Genomic DNA, 27448 nt, shown 5'->3' on the forward strand with positions numbered 1-27448 from the left:
TGGGTGAACTCCTGCCGTCAGACAGGGGGAATTAAGGGTGATAAATGGAGCTAATCACATTATAAAGAGTGAAAGCCACCAAACCCATTGTTGTTTTCCAGCAGGAGGATGTTCAGCTCATTTTGGTTTGCCAGAACGCTGACGCTTGTTCTTTTTGGGCACCAGCATTAATCTCCTGGGCACTGGTCTGGGATACAAACGAGCTCACTTTTGTAAGGTTCAGGAGAGAATTTTTTTTTCATTGCTTTCTTTTATTTTCCTTTCAACGCAACAGCACGTCAGGCTCTGGCACAGCAATATCCTGCAGAATTCCCAGTGCCAAGAATGTTAAGTTGCTTGGAGAAGAAAGGCTCCTGAACAGTCTGGTGTAAACAAAAGGCAGGGAAGGCTGGAGCCCATCCTAAATAAAGTTCTTTATTACGGGTGAGCTTTTCAGATTTTTGGCACCAGGCAACACTCTGGCTTTGTGTTGGTAATTTAAAACCGCCATATCGTGTAGTCCAATTTTATTAAATTTGATTAAATATTTGCAGCTCAAATAACAGAACCCATCACAATACAGCTCTGATTACCAGGGCTGGAATCCAACTAACACCGTTGCTGGAGAGAGGGCGGCTTAGGGGGTGGTGGGAAGGCAGTTGGAATTATCATTTCTCCCAGTCTGCAGAGCTGGGAGTGTATCTTGCAGGTTGAGACATTTTTGGGAAGAATAAATATTCCCCATCCCTGGAAGTGTTCCAGACCAGGTTGAACAGGGCTTGGAGCACCCTGGGATAGAGGAAGGTGTTCCTGCCCATGGCAGGGGGTTGGAACAAGGTGAGCTTTAAGGTCCCTCCAACCCAAACAATTTCATGATCCCATCAAATTTGCCATTTCCCTGCATTTTAGCAATACCGTGTGTCTTTAATCTTATTTCAAGCATCCTAATGGTCACACGTTATGGGAGAGGGAGGATGTGCAGGAGTGATACCTTTAGAGTGTTTGAAAGCCTTCAGCAGGGGGAGCAGTCAGCTCCTGCATCGTGCTCCCGATGCTTCCCATGCCCTGAAATCCAGCTCTCTCTGATTTGTTTTCCTAAATTGTGCTCCAGTTTCTTGGCTGTTTGGTTTCAGCTTGAAATTGTTTTCCTGGTGCAGTTACTAATTGCTTGAATCCTGTTCTTAGCCTGGCTGGTGGATTGATTTCACTCTGCTCCCTCTCTCCAAGCACTTTGGGGCTCTTCCTTTTTTTCACTGATCTAAGATCAGTTTGGTTGGTGCTGCTCCTGCCTTTGCTGTTAAATACCTGGAGTAGCACAAGGATTTTTATTTCCCCTTTTGGGGAGTTTACTTTGTTCTGTGTAGGATTTAATGTCAGAGCTTTATTGACAGCTTTTGAGAGGGGAAAGTCTAAGTGACCTCTTCTGCTCCCAGATCAAGGTTGGTGTCTCCCAAACTTAATAACATTCGTTATGTGCTGCACTGGGATTCTCTAAGGAGAATCTCTGGAGAATCCTTATGGAGTGATTTTAGACTCTGGGTTGGGGACAGCCTGTTTTGATAACCCCAAGAGCTGTTTGTCAACACCTTTCTTGGAGCTGCTGAAGTGGGTTTTATCAGAGCTTTTCAGTTTTACATTTCCAAGGAATCCTGTCCTCGTTTTCTCCCCAGGAACGAGGTTGTTGATGGCATTCCCTGCTTTCTGAAATTTGAGCAGTGGGTGAATTAGAACATGCTGTTACTTAGAAAGCTGACACCACCACCATCATGAAGATTTGAAGGGAATTATTTCACTTCTCAATATGCTTTTTCTCTTGGACTCGATGATCTTAGAGGGCTTTTCCAACTTAAATGATTCTGTGACTCCATGAGTCTTTTTTCCATGCAAAAAAAGAGGAGCCTGAGAGCAGAGAGCATCCAGCATCCCATGTTGTTGGTATTGCAGAAAACTGGAGTTGTTTGGATATTATTTGCAGCTAAGCAGGTGAAATTGGTGTGAACTTGTTCCATTTAGAAAGAAATAAAAGGGAAAATGAAAGGATTTGTCAACAATTTTAATGCTGTGTTTTTCAAGGAAAGCGTAATGTCCCTCTGAACTGGTTCTGATTATTGGAGTGTTTGGAGTGGTTTGTTTTAGGACAAAAGGTTGTTCGGAGGAAAATAGACTAGTGAGAAACCCTGGTGTAATGTGGGAGTATAATCCAGAGCAAGCCTTGGAGCTCTGCGTGGCATGGAGTGTCACTCCAGTTCAAGAGCATCTCTGCCTTCCCACCCACGTTGTCCTTCCAGCCAGCATGGAAACCTGGCTTCCCACAAACCCATGCACTGAGAGGAGGCCCTGAGCCCTGGAGAAATCCCTGCTGGAAATACCCTGTCCTTCTCCAAGTGAAGGATGTCAGTCTGTCTGATCCAAAAATAACACTTAGCTTGGATATTGGGGAAGATTTCTTCCCTGTCAAGGTGGTCATGCACTGGTACAGGCTGCCCAGGGCAGTGGTGGAGTCACCATCCCTGGAAGTGTTCAAAAAATGGGATGTGGCACTGGGGGACATGGTTTGTGGTGATGATGGATTGATGGCTGGACTTGGTCATCTCAGAAATCTTGTCCAGCCTTAACGATTGTGGAATCCTGAAGACACTTCTTGTGAGTGGCGTACCAGAACAGAAATCTCTTCTAGGAGGAAACAAACAAAATCTTGTGGTTTAGTGTCACCTTTGGGGGATCCCAGTCACTCAGGGAACCCACCCTCCTCCTCCTTGGTCCTCCCAGCTCCATCTCTGCTTCCTGGGGGCTGCCAGGGGCCTGCACTGTGCATAGAATTCCAGGATTGGGTTGGAGGGAACCTCAAAGCTCATCCCATCCCACCCCTGCCAAGGCAGGGACACCTTCCACTGTCCCAGGGTGCTCCAAGCCCCATCCAGCCTGGCCTTGGGCACTGCCAGGGATCCAGGGGCAGCCCCAGCTGCTCTGGGCACCCTGTGCCAGGGCCTGCCCACCCTCCCAGGGAACAATTCCTGCCCAATATCCCATCTAACACTTTCCCTCCTTCAGCTTAAGCTTCCTGTCCTCATGGAGTTTTCTCATGGATGTTAGAAGGGAGTCCAGATAATTCTGTTGGCTTTTGCCTGACTAGTAAAGCTTCGTCTGAAACATAACAACAACAACAACAATAATAATAATAATAATAAAAAAACATCCCTTTCCAGTCCCCACCTACTGAAATGAAGATGTTCAAGGACTGGGAGCAGGGGTTTCATGCTGCATTGTTTGCTTTTATTCCTCAAATGTAGACAGGCAGTGGGAACAGGGCAAACTCTGCCCAGGACTTGGTGAGGTTTTGACTTCCACAGACCTAATGTCCAATTAGTTCAGCAGCTTAGGGGCTGCAATTCTAGGAAAAAAAAAAACAATGGGAATGACATAAATGTTGGAAGAATTGGATTGCATGGGTCCTGCTGCACACAGTGATGTATAAGAGGGGTAACTTTGTTTGTAGCCTGTGAAAACCAGGGAAGCTTTTGGCTTATGTTCTCGTTATTAATTTACTTGGAGGAAAACAAAATATTCTTTGTATAAATCCTTATTATAGGCCAAATTAAGTATGTCAGTGCTTAAGAAATCCCACTGGCTTAGTGGGAGCTGACTCAGATTTGGGCATGGGCTTCATTTGTTTGCTGGAGGGGGATTTTTCTAATTTTATAGCATTTGTTTTAAATACTTCACCTGGAGATGTAGAGGAGCAGTAATTTTTGAACTTAGGTTTGGTGATTTAGTCTCCAGTTTTTAAATTACTCCAGTTAGCTAGGCTTTGTTTGGGCATATTGCCTGGCAGGGTGAATTTGGGGAGATTTCCAGTGGAATTGGTGCTCCTGAGGCAGCATTGAACCTGCATTGACTGTCAGGTTTTGATGTTTCTGTGTTGTTTAAATTCCTGTTTTATACTTGTGAAAGATAGCTCTCTTCACCTTTAAAGTATTTTTATTATATAATAGTTTAAAAAGCCATGTGAACAAGCCTAAATGATTTTACTATAAAATAGGTTTTATGTAAATTCTGTGAGTTTGAGGCTGTGCTGCGCTGCCTGTGCTGAATTTTAATGCACCTACTTTGGCCTCTGGAGCACCCAATTAAATCCATGGAGGGATTATGCTCTCTGAGGTCCTGATGCCATGTTAGATTTGGGATTATATCTGAGGGATAAACAACAAAATCAGAGCAGGGCTTTAAATAGACCTTTTGGTGTTTCAAAACTCGATCCCCTAGCAGAAGGGGAAAACACAGAGTGATTTTGCCTTAAAATAGTTTAATCTGGCAAATTCCAATACGTTGCTTTGGCAATCACTTACACTGGAGGTGTTTTCTCTTTTAAGGCTGTCATTTTCTATGTTTGTTCACCTCTTTGTTATATGGAAGGAGATTTTTATTGTGGCTTTTAATATGGGGTCTGTTAGGTAATCTGTGACCCCAAATCTTTTGTTTCCTTGCCCACTTTTAAGATGTTTCAAACCGATTCCTTCTCTGTATTTAAAAGCCACCTAATTAATTGTGTGTTCCCAGCAGAAACCATCCTTCATCTGAGCACCAGGAATAAAATTTGGGCTGAAATAGTTTTTATTGCCATGTTTTCCTTTGTCAGAGGACAGATCCTTCCAACAGGTGTGGCATGGGCTTAGATTTCCTTGTTTTAAAATGGCTATATCAGCATCCAGCTGTGGCATCTTCTGCTTCCACAGAATCCCAGAGTGGTTTTGTTGGAGGGGACCTTAGAGATCATCTCATTCCAGCCATGAGTGTGGGATCCAGGCAGCTAATAATGCTCAGAAATTGGGACAAATTAAAGCTGGGAATGTAAGGATGTGGGATGAGGTGTGTACCCAAACACTGCTTTTAAAATCATGTCAACTTCTATTTCAAAGAGAACTCTGAGTAGTTGCTGCTTGGAGCCTGAGCTTCTGTTTGAACTGGTCCAGTCTTTAATATTGCCCTGGGAGCAGTTTTGCATTCTGTCCTCTGCCATTTTATATGCAAATTCTCTCTCTAAGATAATTCCCCCCTTGCTAATGCACTTCATTCAGCATTTGAAGCATCATCTTGAGGAAGCACTTTTTTTCTCAGTGCTCCCTTTATCTCTTGCTGGTGTTTTTCTGTCCAAAACAGTCACAAAAAAGCTCTTTCCTTTCTTTTTTTAATTTTTCTTCCCCCCAAAATTCCATCAAAGCGCTGTGTTGATGGCTTAATTTCAAGCATTTGATCTTGAATTCATCAGCCTTCTGAGTTTTTGAGCCCTGCAATTAACGTGGACAGGCTTGATCTTTGATGTGACCTGGTGGTCAAGGGAAACATAGCTGCAGCCAGACTGAGTTAATTCAAATCAGTTTGTAAACTCTGCTTCGGTTCTCCTAAAGAAATGTAGATCATTGGCCCTGGAGTGCGTTGGTTGGTAATGGAGTGAGCGCAGGATTTGCTGGTTCAAAGGGATTAAGCAATGGAGTTGTTGAGGAAGGGGAAGGATGGTTCACTCAGCTCTGTCAGGAGCCCTCAAACCCTACAGCAGGTGTTTCACTCAGGGCTCAGGAGATCAGAAAGCCCCCAGAGGAAATCATCTTGCAGGAGGAGTCTTGGATTAAAGCTTCGTGACCCTGATGGAGATTCGATAACGCGTGCGCCGTCACTGGCTGTCCTGGCCCCGGGGCCGCTGGGACTTCCCAGGAGCTCTGCCTTGGCTACTTGGGATCTCAGGATTTGTGTTTTGGAGGGAGTCTCTCAAAAGCGTGGTGTACACAAGGCTGTGGTCGCAGGACATGCACCCACACCTGCCCTGGGGAGTCTGGAACTTCCCAGGTGTCTGATGTGCTGTTAGATAGGGCTGAACTGTGGGGCTGTGATGATGTAACCCCAAGCTGCTTCCCAAACCAACAATCAAAGCTCCTCCTCCCTGGCAGTGGCTTTCCTTGGCTATGCTCTCATGCCCTTTCCCTTGAGTTGACACTGGCTCCAGCTGACTCAAGGAACCAGCAGGGAGAAAATCACCTGATTTGCTTGTGGGGTTTGAGTTTGGTGTTTTCTTTTCCCATGCCCTGGCATCCCTCCCTCAGCGAGCTCAGCCTGGGGTCGGATGACTCCGAGGGTGTGGAGCTGCCCATTCCAGCAGCACATCAGAGAGAACCAACAACAGCATCTCAGCTGGCTCAGCCATTCCTCTGCTGGATCCCATCAGCTGGGTTTGCCTCTGGGTTGGGCAGAGGTGGGAAACTCTGCACTAATCCCGAGTCTGTGCCTTCGTTCGGAGAACACTTCTCAGGATGACTGTTACATTTTTAATTCAAATGCCTGTCGTCGTCGTTGTTGAATTCAGACCTTGCATGGGCTGGGACCTGTTTGTAGATGTTTCATGGGCTGGGACCTGTTTGTTACATTAAAAATCTGTGTTCCAAATATTTGTTAGCAAATGACTTAATTTAATTTAGCTTCCTGCAAAGGCTCGACTGCAGCCAGCTCAACTCAACATAGCTCAGCTCAACATGGCTCAGCTCAACATGGCTCAGCTCAGCTCAACTGCAGGCTGAGTAAAACACTGCTGAGACACTCCTAACACTGTTTCCTTTTCCTGGCCAGCCTCTGAGCCCAACCTGAAGCTGCGCTCCAGACTAAAGCAGAAGGTGGCTGAGAGGAGGAGCAGCCCCCTCCTGCGCAGGAAGGACGGGCCCGTGGTGACGGCGCTCAAGAAGCGCCCGCTGGATGTCACAGGTACAGCGGGTAAGTGACAATTCCTCAATCCTTCACCCCCTTCTCCTTCCCAAAATGCCTCCCTGTCTCCTTCGTGTGCTTCAGCAGTGGTGGAACCAAGCTGAGGGCACTGGAGTTGTCCAGCCTGGGGGAGGCTGAGGTCAGGCTTCGTCCCTGTCCGCAGCTCCCTCATGAGGGGCAGCTGCCATCTCTGCTCCCTTTGACCAGGGACACACCTGGAGCTCTGTCAGTTAGGATGGAAAATAGGAAAAGGTTCTTGACCCAGGAGTTTTACACATACAGCTATATAAAACTTTTTTTTTTGGCTACTCAACTGACAGTCTCTTGTTGAAAAGTCCTGTCCTTCCAGGACCAAAGTTTGCAAGTGGGATCAGAGGAAAGAACGTGATGAGATTACCGTAAAGTTAATTCTTAGCACCATCTAGGGATGTCTCTGTGTAAGTACCACCCAGTGATGGCTTTGCCAGGCTTGTCTTGCTCTGAGGCACACGGTCATCACTCGTCAAGCTCAAAGTGAGCTCCCTTTAGACAGGGGCATGGGGCTGGGAGACCCTGGGGTGCCTCAGCACTTCTCTGTGTCAGAGCCCCTCTGTTTGCAGAGGGGAAGGAGGATTTCAAGAGCTAAAAGTTGTGGAATCATAAAATACCCTGAGTCAGAAGGCACCCACAAGGATAATCCAGTCCAAACCTAGGCCTGCACAGGACACCCCAAAAATCCCAGCCTGTGCCTGAGAGCATTTTCCATGAGTTCTGGCAGCCTTTCAGACCTGAAAATCCAATTTCCTTCACTCACACAATGCTATATGGCACGTGGCTCCTGGGATAAATCAGCCTCTGCTGGCTGACCATTTTTCCATGCAATGCCTTCAGAAATGGCAGTAGAAGCTCCCATTTCTCACTGGCATGGGCATGTTTCAAGAAGCCAGCCTGGAGCCTGTTAGAAAAGTATCTGAGTTGTGGTAAGACGGGACTTCTAAAAGGGAAGTCCCACTTTGAGGAATAGAAATTAATGTGTAATCCCTGAAGAACACAGGGGGTTCTAGTGGGACACCTTCCACTTGACAGGTTGCTCCAACCTGTTTTTGAGCACTTGGGGGGATGGGGCAGCCACAGTTTCTCTGGGCACCCTGTGCCAGGGCTTTATCACCCTCAGAGAGAAGAATTCCTTCCTACAATTCCCTCTAAGCCTTCCCTGTGGCAGTGGGAAGCCATTCCCCCAGTCCTGTCCCTCCAGGCCCTTGTAAAAATGAGCTTTTATTCCTCCTGGAGCAATGATGAACCTGCTGCAGCCTCAGCCACTGCAGCTGCTGGGAGATTCTCCTCCTACAAAAGGTTGGGGATGGGGAAAGTTCAAACAAAAAGGTTTGAATGTTATTAACCTTCCCAAATAAAAGGAGGAACACTGGCAGCTGTGCCATACAACAGGTGAGAGACCTTCTGAGGGAGGTCTGATGCAAGGAGATGTCTGTAGGGTTAGAGGGAAAGAGGGTAAGAGAGGCACTTCCAGAAAATTGAAGCAGAACAGCTCCGACATCCTCCAGTCTGACCTCTTCAAACCCTCCATGCCTTTTATTATCTTTCAATCATATTTCAAGTTACTAATACACTCTAAGAGAAATCCCTATGGAGAGAAGACTTAAATATTCTCAGTAGGTACTTGGATGAACCATTTGAAAGTGTTTGTTGCTATTTTAAGAGCCCTGGGAAGATTTAGGGGGAAGAAGGGGAGGAGGAGGGCTGCTTTCGATCAAAACAAAACTTGAGGGGTTGTTATCTGTCTAAATACCATCACAGAGATGGTTTCTAATGTTAAAAGTTGGTTGTGGATGTGTTTTTCAGACTCTGCATGCAACAGCGCTCCTGGATCTGGTCCCAGCTCTCCGAACAACAGCTCCAACAACATCAGCACCGAGAACGGAATTGCAGGATCAGTCACGAGTATCCAAGCAGAGGTACAGAGCCTTCCTGCCCTCCGGTTTGTAACACCCATCAGCCTGGGGAGAGTCTGAGGACTAAACCACACAAAAGGAAAACCCCGACTTGTGACTTGGAGCAGACTTTGGGAATTACCTCTCAGCCTGGAGGATGCCTTATCTGTTTATTAAATCTGGTTTGGACCAGCTCACAGGCAGCTTGTGGTAACTTGCAGTGGTTTTGTAGAGAGGAGAAAGTAAAAACAAAGGGATTCAGCAAGGTCAAATGCAAGTGTTTTAGTGTTTGGGGACTTTATTCCTGTATATAGGGTGGATTTATTGTGTGCAGTAGGCCGGTCTAAATATGACCAAACCATAATTGGATTAAAGGGAATGGATTTAAACTTTTCCTCCACAGCTGGGGATCTGAAAGCTTGGTGCCATGTGCTGGTTTATAATCCCATGAACTTTCACCATCACTTGAGGCATCGCTGGATGCCCAGGGCAGGGTGTTGGCCTGGGTGAGGTGGGGTTGGATTGAGCACAGCAGCTCCTGTGTTCAGCAGTCCGGGAGCCAAGCTTTTCCAAGGGGTCTGGGCCATGTGAGCTGGCTCCCACTATAAACTGTGCCTGTAGAAAACCAGTGTGGTTGTCTGATGTTACTGGTGCATTTCTTTTAATCCCGCTTCCCATTAGCTGTTCTCCCCATGAATAGAGTCTGTCTTAACACCAGGGCTCCAAAAACAGGCTGAGGCTTGTTCTCCACAAATATTCCTTTAGAATTGAAAAGGCCTTCTGATGGTGGAAATGTCAGTCCTTATTGCTTTCTAGTTTTGTACAGATTTGCACTTTATTTTTATTTCTAATGTAGTGTAACAGTATTCAATATGGGGAACATGCCTCCTGCTCCACCCTCTTCCCTGCCAAGTGATCCAGCACACATTCCAGCCACACTAGTCCATCGTAAACCTTGCAGATTTAGGTAATTCGTGTGAAGTTAAGATGGTGGGAGGTGGGGGCTTCACTTGCCCCAGGAGGACAAGCACTGAGTTTTGATTTTGCTGATCCAGGAGCTGTCAATCTTGTCTGTCCTTAGGAAACTGCAAATTCCCAGTTGCTGCTGATGGAAAAACTAGTGGATTTGACAATTTTTTGTGACATAAACAGAGCAAACAGCTTCCCAAAAGTCCCTGCAGGGGATTGGAATCAGGTGGTCCTCAAGGTCCCTTCCAGCCCATACGATTCCATGAAGTGAGAGTGAGCTCCTGCAGGTAAATGTGAAGCTGGAGCATCCTCCTCATCCATTTGATTTTCCAACTTAATAATTAGAGCTGATCATCTGGTACTAGACCACCAACACCTAATCAAATGGACACTGACCACAAGAAAAAGTCTTTCCTTCAACTGCCTGTAATGCAGCAATTTTGTGACTTAGGCTGAGGCATGAGCAGTACAGACTATTTGGGAAAAAAACCCTGTCTTGCCCAAGCCTTTCCCTTTCCCAAATTAAAATAACTCTGCATTTTATTTCAGCATTCATGTCATGTAATCCCAGCTAATCCATTGGCCCTTATTTGGGAAAAAAATAAGTGAGGTTTGGTGTCTTTAAAATGCTCTTCAGTAGGAGCTGTGTGACCTCGGAGCTCAGGTGCTGGAGATTCCTTTAATACCAATGGACCAGAATTCCCCATGTTCCCACCATTAAATGTTTAGGAAAATTTGAGTGTTTCTGAAAAGATAATATTGTGTTTCGTTCTTAGCTTCATGTTTCACTTTAAATGAGAAGTATATCTCACTGCTTCTTAGTTTGCTGCATCAGCCCTTGAACCAGGGGTGTTGGAAGATAGTGCCCAAGTTCATTATTTGAGTGCCTTCAGTGCTGAAAGACTGCAGCCCTGCCTCCTTTCTGTTTTGAAATACTGTTTTTAAAGGTTTTTCCCTCTCTGAAAGGCACACAGCATTCGCTGCCATTGCAGTTGGTGCAAGGCTGTAAAAGCTCCTGGAGTGCAGCTGCAGAGTGTGCATTCCGGAGTGGCTGTGTGCAGTTCAGCCCAGAGATGGGAGCTGTGTGTTTAAAGTGGTGATAATGCTGCCAAATCCCATGTGCTCAGAGCATCAAGCCGCTGTGTTCTTCTCTCCTCTGTTTTCCATATCAAATCCCCAGGAGACACTTTGAGGCACAACTCCAGAGTATTGATTGTTCAAAGGGAAAATGGATGTAGTTTTGATTCATTTATGGTATCAGTAAAATATTTCATCCCTCTGCTGACAATAAGTATCTTATTTTCAATGGCACACTGACATTATGTAATTTAATTTAAAGCAAAATTGCCAGGAGTGCTCAAAAATCACTTGGAAGGAGAAGTGTGTGGGTACAAATAATCACATGGAGAGTCACTTTAGATTAGAGAGAAAAATGAAGTTTTTTTACAATGAGTCTGTTAAAAAAAAAAGGCACGGCCTGCCCAGAGAAGCTTTGGCTGCCTCATCCCTGCAAGTGTCCACAGTCAGGCTGGATTTTGGATTTGGAGCACCCTGAGACGGTGGAAGGTGTCCCTGCCCATGGCAGGGGGTGGAACAATCTGGCCTTGAACAATTCCAGGGATGAGACAGCCACGACTTAGGTACAGATTGCCCCATAATAGAATACTGAGTTAAACAAAATCCCCTTTTTCACAGCAGCACCTGAGTTTAACAGACTTCTGTAGAATTCTTCTTGAAGTCTAGATTCTATTTATGTTGGAAAATCACCTGCAGAGACCTCAGGGTGATCAGAACACTGGTTTCCTAACAGGAAAATCAGGCACTTTATTGTAATTTTTATAATGGGTTTTCTAGCGCGTATTTCAAGTCAGTCTTGTTTAGAAATTAAAGGTATTTTTGCTAAAGTGTTCCTGCTTCAAATGCCTGTAAGATAACTGAGCAAATTTTGCATTTCACCCTGAAAATCAGGAAATAGCTCCATTAATGCAACCTTGAGGCTTTTGGATGAAATTTTGAAGTCTGATTTATGCTAACACACGCTAGTAAATAACATAAATTGTCTGTTATTTGCTAAAGAGAAAAACACCAATTGTAAAGCTTTTTTTTTTTTTTTTTAAGATAATTGGTTTTACCTTTAAAGAGGCAAATACTTGAGAAGGGCAAGTACCAAGGGAATGGCACATAGCTGTTCCAGGAGAGGCTTAGGCTGGAGATTAGGATAAGGTTCTTCCCCCGGAGGGTGCTGGGCACTGCCCAGGCTCCCCAGGGAATGGGCACGGCCCCGAGGCTGCCGGAGCTCTGAGAGCGTTTAGACACCGCTCCTAGGGAGGCACGGGGTGGCATTGTCAGGGTGGCCGTGCAGTTCTGGAGACCCTGTGTCCCGTCCTGCTGCCTCGTCCTGGTGAGTGCGGTGTCCTGGCAGTCTCTGGGGACGGGCTCTCATCAGGGCCCCGTTCTCACTCTCCTTTCCAGACCAGCCTGGCTCACAGGCTCGTGAACCGCGAGGGCTCTGTGACGCAGCTCCCGCTCTACACCTCGCCCTCTCTGCCCAACATCACGCTAGGACTGCCTGCCACCGGCCCTTCCAGCGTAAGTGGGGCTGGGATCAGCCTCTGGGATGTCAGCGGGGCTGGGATCAGCCTCTGGGATGTCAGCGGGGCTGGGATCAGCCTCTGGGATGTCAGCGGGGTGGGGATCAGCCTCTGGGATGTCAGCGGGGCTGGGATCAGCCTCTGGGATGTCAATGGGGCTGGGATCAGCCTCTGGGATGTCAGTGGGGCTGGGATCAGCCTCTGGGATGTCAGTGGGGTTGGGATCAGCCTCTGGGATGTCAGTGGGGCTGGGATCAGCCTCTGGGATGTCAGCAGGGTGGGGATCAGCCTCTGGGATGTCAGTGGGGCTGGGATCAGCCTCTGGGATGTCAGTGGGGTTGGGATCAGCCTCTGGGATGTCAGTGGGGCTGGGATCAGCCTCTGGGATGTCAGTGGGGCTGGGATCAGCCTCTGGGATGTCAGTGGGGCGGGGATCAGCCTCTGGGATGTCAGCAGGGTGGGGATCAGCCTCTGGGATGTCAGCGGGGCTGGGATCAGCCTCTGGGATGTCAGCAGGGTGGGGATCAGCCTCTGGGATGTCAGCAGGGTGGGGATCAGCCTCTGGGATGTCAGCAGGGTGGGGATCAGCCTCTGGGATGTCAGCGGGGCTGGGATCAGCCTCTGGGATGTCAGCAGGGTGGGGATCAGCCTCTGGGATGTCAGTGGGGTTGGGATCAGCCTCTGGGATGTCAGCAGGGTGGGGATCAGCCTCTGGGATGTCAGCGGGGCTGGGATCAGCCTCTGGGATGTCAGCGGGGTGGGGATCAGCCTCTGGGATGTCAGTGGGGCTGGGATCAGCCTCTGGGATGTCAGCAGGGTGGGGATCAGCCTCTGGGATGTCAGCAGGGTGGGGATCAGCCTCTGGGATGTCAGTGGGGCTGGGATCAGCCTCTGGGATGTCAATGGGGCTGGGATCAGCCTCTGGGATGTCAGCGGGGCTGGGATCAGCCTCTGGGATGTCAGTGGGGCTGGGATCAGCCTCTGGGATGTCAGCACGGTGGGGATCAGCCTCTGGGATGTCAGTGGGGCTGGGATCAGCCTCTGGGATGTCAGTGGGGCTGGGATCAGCCTCTGGGATGTCAGCAGGGTGGGGATCAGCCTCTGGGATGTCAGCAGGGTGGGGATCAGCCTCTGGGATGTCAGTGGGGCTGGGATCAGCCTCTGGGATGTCAGCGGGGCTGGGATCAGCCTCTGGGATGTCAGCGGGGCTGGGATCAGCCTCTGGGATGTCAGTGGGGCTGGGATCAGCCTCTGGGATGTCAGCACGGTGGGGATCAGCCTCTGGGATGTCAGTGGGGCTGGGATCAGCCTCTGGGATGTCAGCGGGGCTGGGATCAGCCTCTGGGATGTCAGCAGGGTGGGGATCAGCCTCTGGGATGTCAGTGGGGCTGGGATCAGCCTCTGGGATGTCAGCGGGGCTAGGATCAGCCTCTGGGATGTCAGTGGGGTTGGGATCAGCCTCTGGGATGTCAGCGGGGCTGGGATCAGCCTCTGGGATGTCAGTGGGGTGGGGATCAGCCTCTGGGATGTCAGTGGGGTTGGGATCAGCCTCTGGGATGTCAGCAGGGTGGGGATCAGCCTCTGGGATGTCAGCGGGGCTGGGATCAGCCTCTGGGATGTCAGCGGGGCTGGGATCAGCCTCTGGGATGTCAGTGGGGCTGGGATCAGCCTCTGGGATGTCAGCGGGGCTGGGATCAGCCTCTGGGATGTCAATGGGGCTGGGATCAGCCTCTGGGATGTCAGCAGGGTGGGGATCAGCCTCTGGGATGCCTCCTAACCCCCTGTGGCGTGTGCATTTGCAGGCGGGACAAGCGCAGCAGGACGCGGAGAGGCTCGCAATCCCAGCCTTACAGCAGCGGATCTCCTTATTCCCTGGCACTCACCTCACTCCCTACCTGAGCACTACAGCGTTGGAGAGGGATGGGGGAACTGCACACAACCCTCTCCTGCAGCACATGGTCCTACTGGAACAGCCAACTGCACAAACGTCCCTGGTCACAGGTGAGCACTCTGGGCACCTGGAAAAGAGAGGAAACCAGCAGGGATCTGTTGGGTTGTTGTCAAGGCAGCTTCAAAGTCCTGCATCACCTCTACACCCCGCAGGTAGAACATAAAACTTTGTTGATTCATTGATTAGTGGTGATTTTTCCAAAATCGGATCTCCCACCTCATTTTGGGGAGATGAAAATAAATACTCTTACTCCATCAGGACAGCAAGAGTTGTTTGGTAAAAGTTGAGAACTCTATTTGTTTAGAGCTCTGACCAGTTCAGTTTAAAATGAGGGCAAAACCGTTGCACCTTAATGATTCCTGTTTTCCATGGATGGTTTCTTTTCCATGAAAGTATGAAAGGCACACACTTAGAAAATCACAGGTTAAAACACTTCCTTTCCATCATTAATATAAATAGCAAAACTGTGGCAAAATCAGCTGCCTCCCAGCAGATTGTATTTGTTTGTGTGCGTTCCCTTTCCAGGATGTTAATTGCCGTGAGTCACTCCCGCTGCTGCGTTTTCAGAATGAACTACCTGTGGGAAGGCCTGTGGCTATAAATAAGCTGGATTCAAAACATTCATTCCCACTGGGATGTGTTCCTGGTTTCCTGTGTGTGGTGCTGGGACAGAGGATGTTCTGCCTCAGTTACTGACGTGTTGGTTTTCCTTCCCTTCCTTCCATTTCTATTGGAAGTTCTTGGGAGGCGTCAGCCCCTGCAGCATTGCAGCTCGTGGCTGGTTGTACATCCAGACCCCAGGAATATCCACGGGGTTGGGATAAACTTGGGAGCACATAGATATGGGGAGGCTGATGCAGAGAAGTGTGGTGTTTGCTTCCCTCGGTTTCCAGCACACTGTGTTTACTTCCAAGCTAATTCCTTCTACTCCACCTGCTCCGTGCAGGGCTTTCTGAGCGAGTACAACGTGTTACAGCCCGACATGCAGGAGAAAGAGTCAGCACAGAGAAGCAAGGAGAAACACGCGTTCCAGAGGCAGCAGCTGAGAGGCAGCGAGCTCACACATGGTCCCCAAAGCCTTGAGTGCACCGGCTGCCAAGCTGCAGCTAGTATTTGGAAACTCCTTGGAAATAAAGTAGAGTTTATTAGGATTCTGCTGGAGAGCCTTGAGCTCTGGAGATAGTCCCCTGACAGCTGCAGAACTAGCCATGATGGCTCTCTCTAGGCTGGAAGGTAGACGTGGCCAGTTTGGGAAGCTAGACTGGAATTCCTTAGTTGTGCCATTCCTCTTGGGAATGGTTACTCTGGGTAGTATCCTCCATGTTGTGATGTATGTCCTGATGTTCCTTATTCCTGATGGAACATACTCAGGGCTTGGAGCAGCCTGGGATAGTGGAAGGTGTCCCTGCCTATGGCAGGGGGTAGAATGACATGAGTTTTAAGGTCCCTCCCAAGCCCATCTGTTCCAGGATTCTGGGAACATGGTGTCTCCTGGAAAGCTTTCCCAGGAGCACCTTGGCCATTGCTTTGGAGGAAGGTAGTCTTCCAAAATATCCTCTGCAAGCTCTGCTGTCTGATTTGAACTTTTGGGAGAAGGAGCTGTGCTCTCAGGGAAAAGGAAGACATCTTTCCCAATTATCCGTGTATTCGTACACAGACCTGTGTGTGTACACACCGATATCTGCAGGAACATGCATTTATAAAATCAAATACCCTTTCACGTAATCCCTTTCAGAAAAAGCAGAGTGGGAGAAGCTCAGTAAGTCTACCAAGAAAAGAGGCTTTCCCATGAGTCAGCTCCTTCCACGTAGGGCAGTTCTGTGAATTGGTGGGAAAGGAGGTCCCATCCTAGGACACAAGTGCCAAGGTGTTTCTAATCCTCAGCATCCAGCTGGCTGCAGACTTCTGGGCAGCTTCTCCCTCTCCTAAACCAAAGCCTGAGGAGAGCAGAGGGCTTCTTGCCCAAAAGTGACTGCAGCCCTAGCCACGCTAGGGAAGCAGCTGGTTCCTGCAGCTTGAATTGAACCTGGGATCAGTCCCTAAACCAAGGTGAGCTGTGAGGTTTAAACCTCTCCAGACCAATGTGATCTCATGGAGTGACAGAAAGGTCAGTAAGGTGTTGGTGGTTTCAAGAAATGTTTCCAGAGGGTCTCTGAGTCACCAAGCAGACACAGAATTCGAACCAAGCAAAGCATTGCTCCGTGCAGTGGTGATTAATTTATCTGCTCTCTCTCAAGGCAGCTCCAGCTGTAGATGGCGAGGTGGCTGGGTTTGTCATGGTATCACTGTCACCATCAGCATTACTCAACTGCCGTTTTCTCCTTTCCTTTCTTCTTCCTTTTGTTTCTCCTCTGCTGTTTTTTCCTCCATATTATCTTCAGACTGGTATCTTTCAGGACTGCCCCTGCACGCACAGCCCCTGGTGGGTGGAGAGAGGGTCTCCCCTTCGATCCACAAGCTGCGGCAGCACCGCCCGCTCGGGCGCACCCAGTCTGCTCCCCTGCCCCAGAACGCCCAGGCCCTCCAGCAGCTGGTGATCCAGCAGCAGCACCAGCAGTTCCTGGAGAAACACAAACAGCAGTTCCAGCAGCAGCAGCTGCACATCAACAAGGTAGGCACGAAGTGTTCAATGCCTTTTTACCTCCACAGCAGCCTAAGTGCATGATTTCTGGGTCTCTACTGCAGAGGTGTTTGTGGGCTCTACCTCCAACATCCCTGGGCCTCTCATCCTTGGACCTCTCATCCTTGGACCTCTCTCAAGCATGACAACACCAGGATGTATTTGTGAGGGAAGTTACTCAGATACACTGAAACATTTGCTGAAAGGCTGAGCGACTTAGGGGCATTCACCTGGAGAAGAGAAGGATCCAGAGAGAGCTCAGACCCCTTCCAGGGCCTAAAGGGCTCCAGGAGAGCTGGAGAGGGACTGGGGACAAGACATGGAGGGACAGGACACAGGGCATGGCTTCCACTGCCAGAGGGCAGGGATGGATGGGATCTTGGGAATTAGGAATTGTTCCCTGGGAGGGTGCTGAGGCCTGGCACAGGGTGCCCAGAGCAGCTGTGGCTGCCCCTGGATCCCTGGCAGTGTCCAAGGCCAGGTTGGACACTGGGGCTTGGAGCAGCCTGGGACAGTGGAAGGTGTCCCTGCCCATGGCAGGGGATGGAACTGCATAATTTCTAAGATTCCTTCCCACCCAAACCATTCTGGGATTTGTACTATTTGGAGACTTTCTAAACACTCCTCCCAAGGAGTTGCAGTGGAGGCTTTCCTTAGGACAGCAGTAATTCCAGCAGTAAGTCTGGGGCTCAGGACAATCCCGTGGCAGGCGGCCGTTCAGATCGCTGCTGTTTCATTTACGGCAGAGGTTCCTCCAAACATTTCCACCGTTCCAGTCCTGTGAGAAAACACAACTGCTGAGGCCTGGATCAAAGAGTGGAAGTAGCCACAACCCCCCCACCCCCAAACCCTTGTTTATGGGCCGGGGCTGAGGCAGGATGATTACACAAGTCACTGACGTCAATGCTGTCCTCCTGGAGTGCTGCCGCCACGGGTGCCAGCCCTGGCCCTGGCTCAGCCCCGCACACGGGGCCCCGGGGAGCTGCTGCTCCACGGGGATCCCATTTCCTCCCCCCTCCAAGCACTCCCTGGGACCGGGGCCATGGGGTGCGGGGCAGCGAGTTGGGGTTCTTTGTTCAGGGAAGTTGTCAGCTGGAGGGATTTTTTGCGTGAAGGTTTTTAAAGCTTTTCCAAAGCCTTGGATGTGACGTATCCACTGAGCTCATTCAGACTTTCTCCTGGACCTCCCAGGAGCTGGAGAGCCACTGGAGCACTCTGACTTCCAGCTTTGTCCATCGCTCTTCACTGCAAAATCAGTCAGAGAGAGTTTAATTAAACTGATTTCCCTGTGTTTGATTTATAGGAGTCACGAGTTAAAATCGCTTTAGTGCTAGTGCTGCATGCATGTGATAGATTTATCCCATGGGATAGCATCCAAGTGCTGACATGGGAAAAGACTTTTCCCAGATTGGGGATATTTTAGGACCTTCATGTGTGTAGGAGAGTTAAGGGCAGGACTAAAAATAAAAGAAAAGATTATTTAATTATTAACAGGACTGCTAGCACTGCCTGTTAATTTTTTTTTATTTGCGGATTCCCCATAAATAATACTCCTGAAGTATTTTATATATTTATATACTCATAAATCAAGCCTTTCCTAATTCCATGTGATTTTCCAAACATTGAGATTTTGGCCCTAAATGTTCCCTTTTAGTTATCTGCAGCAGATGAAATTTTTGAGGGGACTGCATCCAAAGCAAGTCTTGCTGTTTCCAGGAAGGCAACTAAGGAAAATATGTTGTTTTACATGAAAATATTAAGAATAATCATCTGAGTAGCTGTGGCTGCCCCTGGATCCCTGGGTGTGGGGAAGTGTGGAAGGTGAGGTTGGACGGGGCTTGGAGCAACCTGGGACAGTGGAAGGGGTCCCTGCCCATGGCAGGGGTGGAATGGGATGAAATTTAAGATCCCTTCTAACCCAACCCATTCTGTGATTCTCATTGAGCTGATATTCCACCATCAGCCTGTGCTTCTGTTTCCCACCTTTTTTGCATGTTTAACGTTCGAAAGGGAAGTGCCAGGGGAGGTTTAGGTTGGAAAAGACCAGAAAAAGATTTCTGCATTGAAAGAGTGCTCAGGCACTGGCACAGGCTGCCCAGGCAGTGGAGGAGTCACCATCCCTGGAAGTGTTCAGACAACCTGTGGATGTGGCACTTGGGGACAGGGTTTGGCAATGCTGGGGAAACAGCTGGACTCAATGGTCTTAAAGGGCTTTTCTAATCTTAAGGATTCTGTGATTTGTAATATCAGAGGAAGTTTTACTCCAAGCCCCATCCAGCCATGGAGGTGGGTTTTTCTCTCTCCTCCAGGCACAAAATCTCCAGGTCCTTCCAGCTGTAGGACTGAGGCTGCCTCAGACAGTTGTTTTCCCCTGCTGTTGCATCACTTCAGGGAAGAAAAAAAATCAGATCAACAGATTTCTGCAGGCTTTGGCTGCTGCAGAAAGCTTTGCCAGGCACTCTGGTGCCCAAATCGGCCTCTCCCCATCATCCCTTATCATCTCTTGTTTCTCCTTAGTCTACAAAAGTTAAAAATCAGAACCCAAAGGGAACATGGGAAGAGCCATGTCGAGTTAAATGAGTTCAGCCTTTATGATCCTTTTTTTTTCTTTTTCCTGTTTTTTACTCGTTTTCATCAAAGCTGTGTCTCGAGCTGTCCAAGAGTTGTTCTGTTTCTTCCTTGAGTTCCTCCTTCCCCTCCAGAGGGAGGAAAGAGAGGATTCTGCTGACTTCTGCACATCATGGCATGGTCAGGGCTGAGCTGACATCCTCCTTTGCTTCCTGGCTCCTCTCTTCCTCTGGCTTTCCTGCTGTGCCAGCCCACCGATGGGGATCAGGGTCCCATCCAGCCCAAACCATTCTGGGATTCCATGTTTTTCAGCAGGGGTTCCTCATTGATCTCTGGTGTGTAAATAGATATCTCTGACCTCTTGGTAGGGCCTTCAAGGTCTTCAGTGTTCCAAGAACTTGCCACTGTGGAGAAAGGTGTCCTGGAGAAGATGGTATGGAGTGATGGGCATGGCGATGCTCAGATGTTGGATTTGATGGTCTTGGAGGTCTTTTCCAGCCTTATTGATTCTGTGGTTCTATTTGTCACATCTACTGGTTCTATTTATCACATCTACTGGACAAATCCAATGCCAGCTGAAATGTCACTAGTGAAAAATGCAGCTTTTTTTCTCCTCGTGAAACATTCCACATAAAATGATGAACTCTTTGGTTTCCCTTGTATTTATGACCTGACTTTACTATGTAGTTTTTTTGCTGTGGTGTTTTTTTAGTTGTTCTTTTGGTTTTTTTCTGGGTTTTGGTTTTGGCTTTTTGGTGGGGTTTTTTTTTGTTTGTTTGTTTGTTGTTATTGGGGTTTTTTGGGGGTTTTTGGGGGGTTTTTTGTTTGTTTGTTTGGTTGGTTTGGTTTTTTTGTTTTTTGGTTTTTGGTTTTTTTTCTGTTCTTTGTATTTCAAAGTTGTGGAGGAGAAATCTTGCCAGCTGCATGGAGCCTTTTAAAAATGCTTGTGACTAGAGAGCTGTAATTTATTCTGGAGTGAAGTCGTTATCTGCCCGAGGCTGAGTCCCAGTCGTTATCTGCCCCAGTCGTTATCTGGAGAGGCAGTGCCTTTACCAGAGGTTTATGGTGGCAGCTTGTGACAGCCAGAGGCCACTGGGTATGAAAACAGAGGAGTAACCTTGTGGCAGAGGAAGCCAGAGAGCTAATTAAGGGATGGAGAGGTTATTTATGGTGCTTTGTGCTTACTATTTCAGCTGTATTTACAAGCATTCTCAATACTACCATTACAGCCAGCCCCTCACACTTTTATTCCCTCAGATTTTAAATTGCATGAGCACGTGCTCGTAAAACTGCACAAATGGATGATTTTTAACTCCAAATGGAGTTTGGATGGGCCTGGCATGCAGATACTGGATGTAGTATGTGGAATGTGTCTTCTCTGCAGTATCTTCCTTTAAGGGCAGGGTTGCAGCAGCTGGAACTGGTGACAGACCAGGAGATTGCCTTTGCCAACAGAATGTCTGAAATGTCCTTGCCATTGACCACTTGGTCTTCTCACTCTTCACTGTGGTTGTCATTTAATTCTTACGTTTTTAATAGGAATAACTTAAAACTTCCAGGGAATTACGCAGCCTCTCATTCCTATTAGGTATGACAATGGCACTGTAAGTTATTTTTCCCAGCAATTACCTCGTGCAGTTCAGAAGTTCAAAAGGCATTGAGTTCAAAAGCTTGAGACCTTCGATTGAAGCAGGGAAAAAAAAAACAAAAAAACAAGCAGCAGATGGTTTATGATAATTTAATTATCTTTAAAACAGATAATATTCATCAAGCCTAAGAGGGCTTAAATGAAATTGATAGAAGAACTTTTAGCTTCATGTCGTTTGGTTATTCAGTGTGTGCTAGAAGGAAAGAAACTGGGGTGGGGGCAGGGGGAAGCTCACAAAAATCCTTGAGGAGTTTGGATCCCTGAATCTTTGCAGGAACCTCCTGAGATCACTGAGGGCAGTGTCCCTCCTCTAACAGGTTGCCCAAGGATCTCCAAGGATGGAGACTCCAGAACCTCTCTGAACAACCTGTTCAAGTGTTTGACCAACCTCACAGGGAAAAAAAAAAAAGTTTTATTGTGTTCAGAAGGAATTTTATGGGTTTTAATTTGTGCCCATGGCCTCTTGTCCCATCACCTGTGAGTGCAACCCATGAGAGTCCCATGGACTCAAGGATATCCAGGTCTTTTAAGTGTTACCTAAACCTGGAAATTCCTTCACCAAGGGAAATCTTCCTTGTTCGAGACTTTTCCTCTGGTATCAGAGTCCTGGGATTCCTGAAGGATTATCTTAAATAAGGCATTAATTTTATCTCATGTGCCACCAGGGGCCTTCCTTCATTCAGCAGTGGCACCATGATCTCCTTAGCCTTCCTCTTTTCTTCCTTTTCCTTTTCCTTTTTTTTTCCTTTTCCTTTTCCTTTTCCTTTTCCTTTTCCTTTTCCTTTTCCTTTTCCTTTTCCTTTTCCTTTTCCTTTTCCTTTTCCTTTTCCTTTTCCTCTTTCTTTCTCTTTCTTTCTCTTTCTTTCTCTTTCTCTTTCTCTTTCTCTTTCTCTTTCTCTTTCTCTTTCTCTTTCTCTTTCTCTTTCTCTTTCTCTTTCTCTTTCTATTTCTTTTCCTTTTTCTTTTCCTTCTTCTTTTCCTTCTTCTTTTTCTTTTCCTTTTCCTTTTTCTTTTCCTTCTTCTTTTCCTTTTTCTTTTCCTTTTTCTTTTTCTTTTCCTTTTTTTTTCTTTTTCCTCTCTCCTCTTCATGTCCCTTGCTAGATTCAACTCCATTCCTGCCCTCCTGCCTTGCTTAGGTTACATGGCAGAGTCTTCCTTCCTGCTTTTGGGGGGGAATAAGGCTTAATTCCAGATTGGAGCCACTGTTCTTCAAAGAGCAAGTTACTGACAAATAGTCCCTGCTCCTGCATGTGTTCAATAACCATGTTTTGATTTAGCTTTATTAGATTTAAAATCAATATTGCTTACCATACCGATGACCTAATCCTCATTAAACCCTGCCCTGACAACTTTCAAAGTGCAGCAGTTTCTTTATAAGCCTGTGAAACAGGGGCAGCCTGAGCTCTTTGAAAGGGAGGAAATAGATTGGTTTTCCTACACTGGAGTTAAAAACTGGTCACATTTGGGTTTTTTTTTTTTTTTATATCCCAAATAAAAATCATCGGCAGTCTGAGACAGAGAACTGTGAGTTTTATCCTGCCAAAGAACTTACAAAAAGTCTGAGTGAATTACAGTGAAAATTAAATTGTTCCTTTAGGTTTAGGAGCTCCTCTCCGAGACGTTTACTGTGTCTGGTTAGGAAGGTCAGGTTAGAACAATGCTGCTCTTGAGGTTTGCTCTCAGCTGCATGTCCTGAGTTTCCTCTTAAGCAGCTCCATAAGACTACAGATTTTCAAGTAATCATTATTTCAGCCTCACAGAAAAATTCAGGGAGTGATTTGAGGCGATGTTGAGCAAACAGGCAGCAAAAGCCCTGTTGGAGGGTTTGTGTCCCCTGTATTCTTTCAGAATTTAATTGCTGAGCATCTCGATGGTTGCTCTGCGGGTTTGTGAATGGAGTAGCATCTGGAGGCGTGCAGGAACAAGAGGCTCTTATTCCTTCAGAGGGAAGATGAAGTGGAAAATAAGGGGGTGTCATCACCTGGGACACGGGGTTTCGGAGCCCTTGACACCAAGGTTACCCTGACCTTTCCCTGCATCGTTTCGGGCCTGGATTGTGAGACCATAACTCAGAACTGCTCCTTCCCACGAGCCTGGAGAGCAGAGCGAGCTTTTGCCATGGTGGGAGGCAGCTGTCTGATGAGTGTGGGGTTCTTTCAGATCATCTCCAAACCCACCGAGCCGGCACGGCAGCACGAGAGCCACCCCGAGGAGACGGAGGAGGAGCTGCGGGAGCACCAGGCCCTGCTGGAGGAGCCCTACGGCGACCGGGCCACGGGCCAGAAGGAGCCCCCGGGGCTGGCCAGCGTGGTGCAGGTCAAGCAGGAGCCCATCGAGAGCGACGAGGAGGAGGCAGAGCCGCAGCAGGAGCTGGAGTCCGGGCAGAGGCAGGCGGAGCAGGAGCTGCTCTTCCGCCAGGTCTGGCACTTGGGTTGTTGTAAGACATGGATTTGGGCTTGGAAGTCACCTTGTGCTGCTCGGAGGGGGAGACTCCGCGGGGAGCCAGCTCCCGAGGGTTGGCTGGTTACGGGAATCTGAGGTAAAATCAGGTGATTCCTTCCCTGGAGTCACCTGCCAGCTGGCAAACCCGAGGGAGAAGAGTCTGGATCACCTGCACAAAACACAGTCACTGTGTTTACTGAGCCACTTCCAGGGGTGTTTCTTTGGGAAGATCGAGTGTATCCTAACATTTCTGAGCACCAGCCACCAGCAGGAGACTGTATTTTGGTTTCATGATTTAAAACTAATTTCTCCAGAGAAAGACTGAACAGGGGACAAGTGGAGGGTGTTCCTGTTTCAGAATTAGAGATCCTGAAGCCTCCAGCCAGGCTCACTTTTGAGGGAAAACACCCAAGGCTTGTGGATTGCAGGTGATAAATAAAATAACAAGGGAGCACAGTGTAATGGAGCTGGTCCATGTCCTCCAGGAATGTCATTGGGATGTTGCTCAGGAGCTGCATTTGCCCAGGAAAGCTGTGGCCACCTCATCCCTGGAAGTGTCCAAGGCCAGGTTGGATGGGGCTTAGAGCAACCTGGGATAGGGGAAGGTGTCCCTGCCCATGGCAGAGATGAACTTTAAGGCCCAAACCATCCTGGGATTTTCTAATTCTGTGTTGCTGATGATGCACAATTTTCAGTAATACCGTTCCTCTGAGGGTGAAGCCTCTCCACCTTAATCCTGAATCCATGGTCACACCTCAGGAGTCTTTAAAATAGTATGTCCTTTGCAGCTGTTCTGCATCAAAGCAGGAGGGAATTTATAGAGGGCATGGGATGGAACAGCCATCCCCTCTGACCAGGAGCCTGTCCAGCTGATGGTGTGGCTGCACAGAGAACCAGCTCCTTGGTTTCCCCAGTTAAGGGCTCCCTCTCCAGGCTGGGATCTAGCTGAGGGGGACTTGTTCCATGGCCTGGACTGTTTCACTGTTAAATGTCCCAGAGCATGGGGTGAGAGCACAGGGGGAGGAAGATGAGGGAGCTGTGGGGGAGCATGGAGCTCCCCTGGCAGTGACCTTGTCAGTGCAGTGTGCACCAGGCTCAGGCTGGGGCTCTGTGTGCTGTGCCTGTCTGACTTGGCCCTAGAAACGTCACGTTTTCCCTTGCTGCACGCGAGGGACGGGACTCCAAGTCTGAGAGCCTTCAAAAACCCTTTTGGGAAGGCCCTTTCAGCAACTGCCTGCTTCTCTTGCCCACAGCAAGCCCTGCTCCTGGAGCAGCAGCGGATTCACCAGCTGAGGAACTACCAGGCGTCGCTGGAGGCAGCTGGCATGCCCGTGTCCTTCGGGGGACACCGGCCCCTGTCCCGGGCACAGTCCTCCCCGGCCTCGGCCACCTTCCCCATGTCCGTGCAGGAGCCACCCACTAAGCCAAGGTTCACAACAGGTGAGCTTTTTGGGGGCTCTGGGCTGTGGGGGGCTCTGGTGACTGGTTTATTTTACGCTGAGCTGTTCTGTGAGGGCACGGAAAAGAGGGAATGGCTTTAGGCTGGGAGTAGGGTTAGATGGGATATTGGCAGCAAATCCTTCCCTTTGAGGGTGGTAAGGTTTCCCAGAACAGCTGTGCCAGCCCCATCCCTGGAAGTGTCCAGGGATGTGCCAGAGCCCAGGGCTTGGAGCACCCTGGGATAGCGAAAGGTGTCCCTGCCCTACCCACGAGGTGAGCTTTAAGGTCTTTTCCAACCCAAACCATTCCATGGTGATGATTCTATGATTTTCTTCCCCGTCCTTGCAAATCCGTAAGCGTGGGCTCTGCATCTCGTCCCCATTTGGGCACTCCATAACATCCTGCCTTCCCCAAGGAGCAGACTGAGTCATCCCTGTTGTCCTGCTTGTCCCTTCTGCTGAGCAAAAATACCCTGCGCACAGCAGCAGCAGCACAGCCCTGGAGCTGTGTGTCTCCAGGCAGACAGAGCGAGTCCCAGGCTGTGACAGAGCTGATTTAGAGGCAAGGCGGGGAGAGCCAGTGCTCCTGAAGGACAGAGTGCCAAATGCAATGCTGGCTCTCTTTCCTCCACCTTCTCCAGTCCCTCCAGCATCTCATGCCATCAGTTATCCACTCCGGGCTCCCTGCCAGCCTCCCCTCCTCCTGTTGCACAGGAGTCTGTGCCTGCAGGTTGGGAAAAACGAGGTGAGCTGGTGATTTCAACTTGTCTTGAGGAGACACAGAGACCAAAGGATGTTTGCTTACACGGGGAGGAAAATGATGAGTGCAGTCCTGCATGTGTCTGGTGGAAAGCACAAGTGCAAAATAAGTGTTGATCCCCATCCCTTGGAAGTGTTCACAGCCAGGATGGAGCAGCCTGGGATAGTGGAAGGTATCCCTGCCCATGGCAGGGGTGGAACAAAATGGGCTTTAAAGTCCCTCCCAACCCAAACCACCCTGGGATTCTGTGATCTTCCTACCAAGAATAAAAGTGGAAAACTTAATTGTTCTTCCTGTATCCTGACAGGCAACTTTTCTACTCCGAAATCCTTTCTGCTTCTTCAGTGCCCTTAGCATCAGCTCAAAGTTGATTTTCCATGCAACTCCCCAAGCCCTGTGCTGGGTGATGAGGACTGATTTCGAAGTCCGCCTTCTTCCCCAGACGTCGGGCTCTTCGCATTTACTTTGTGAATGAACAGTTTGCAACGTGGTGTGTTCCCTGGGAAAAGGAAATGGAAAAGGGGGGGGAGGGAGGGGAATCCACAATGCCCAGATAAGAGCGACTTATGATGTTATTTCCCTTTCACTTCTGCATTTATTGAATTTTTAGCCTACACTTTTTGCATCACTCAGCTCAGTGCTGTGAATTGGGTTTATTTTCAGGCCCTGGTGGTGTAGTAATAGTGGCATTTTCAGTCCTCCTCAGCTCCTGGCTGCAGGCAGGGTGAGAAGCATGTGCTGTCAGTTCTGGAAAAACCCAGGGAATGGCTCAAGTTTTGCAAATCAGCCCTTTAAAGTCCCTATTTGTTGTTAACTTTTAACCCAGAATTTCAGCAGAGCTGCATTTCTAATGCAGTCAGTTCTGGCCAGATTAAAAGATTTTGGCTTTTGCCAAGGGTGCAAGGAAAGGTCCCCTGGCTCAGGGGGGACAAAAGAGTTCAAGATGAAACTTGAGCTTCTAATACACTTAACCCCAAACCTTGGGGCTTTAAAAACAAGGAAGCCTGGCCCTGCTTGAAGGGATTATTAATTCCTTCTCTTTCTTCCCTCCTCCTCCTCTGCTGGTATTGAAGCTGCCCAATCAATCACATGCAAGACTCTGAACATACAATAAATAACATTTCCTACCAAAGGATCTGTGTTTGACTCAGATCTGTTCCTCTGAATTTCATTCAAAATTGCAGGCAGCAGTAAGAGTGCAGACTTGAGAGCTGTGCTGCTTGGAAAAGATGCTGTTCCAGTATCAGGATTTATTTTCCTCTGAGGCAGGGTTTGAGAAACTAAAAAAGTGGCTTAAAATATGAGGTGGAATATCACACGGCTTTTATCCAGCACTGCACAGAGTGATGAGGTGCAGAATGCAGGTAGTTCACTTGTAAAATACCATTTTCACAGCATTTATCCATGTTAATATTCCAATGGCTTGACTTTTCTTTTCCCTTCAATCTCTGCATTTATGCTGGGTGAATGGAGAAGGAAAAACACAATAAAATCAGGCATTCACTGGCACTAATTAAGGTGCAAAGCATAAAGGTAAGGCCTCTGTACTAGTCCTAAAACTAGTCCTAGGTCTGGTTTGATTAACCTGCACTGTCTGCATAGGAGAGGCAGGGAAAAAAAGCCCACTGCCATGGGCATGAGAGCAGGAGCAAGGGGAGGAAAGGCATTTCAGCTGCTGAGCATGTGTGTGAGTTAAATTGCCTCATGTTTTGTTGGAGTTGTCCACGGTGGCGTGTCAGAGATTGTGTTTCTGGAGGTGGATACTAAAGCTTAATCACCGGGATTGAGCTATTCTTTGGAAGGCAG

General features: G+C 48.3%; 1 protein-coding gene and 1 long non-coding RNA gene across 13 annotated transcripts in view; one reads left to right on the forward strand and one right to left on the reverse strand.

Moving 5' to 3' along the window:
- The window catches only part of LOC137477514 (uncharacterized), a 302567-nt gene that overhangs the window by 222497 nt on the left and 52622 nt on the right, over nt 1–27448 (reverse strand). The window lies entirely within an intron of this gene.
- Nucleotides 1–27448, forward strand: part of HDAC4 (histone deacetylase 4) — a 174345-nt gene that overhangs the window by 115862 nt on the left and 31035 nt on the right. For 9 of the 12 annotated variants that reach the window (XM_068196697.1, XM_068196700.1, XM_068196704.1 and 6 more), the window contains 7 exons: nt 6595–6735; nt 8566–8678; nt 12096–12212; nt 14017–14215; nt 16547–16776; nt 23162–23419; nt 24697–24883. In XM_068196697.1, the coding sequence (XP_068052798.1) occupies nt 6595–6735; nt 8566–8678; nt 12096–12212; nt 14017–14215; nt 16547–16776; nt 23162–23419; nt 24697–24883 (1245 nt within the window). The remainder of the gene's footprint in view (nt 1–6594; nt 6736–8565; nt 8679–12095; nt 12213–14016; nt 14216–16546; nt 16777–23161; nt 23420–24696; nt 24884–27448) is intronic. The other 3 variants (XM_068196706.1, XM_068196702.1, XM_068196707.1) reach the window with 3 other exon arrangements.

The sequence above is a fragment of the Anomalospiza imberbis genome, chromosome 7 (assembly GCF_031753505.1).
Source record: "Anomalospiza imberbis isolate Cuckoo-Finch-1a 21T00152 chromosome 7, ASM3175350v1, whole genome shotgun sequence".
NCBI lineage: Eukaryota > Metazoa > Chordata > Aves > Passeriformes > Viduidae > Anomalospiza > Anomalospiza imberbis.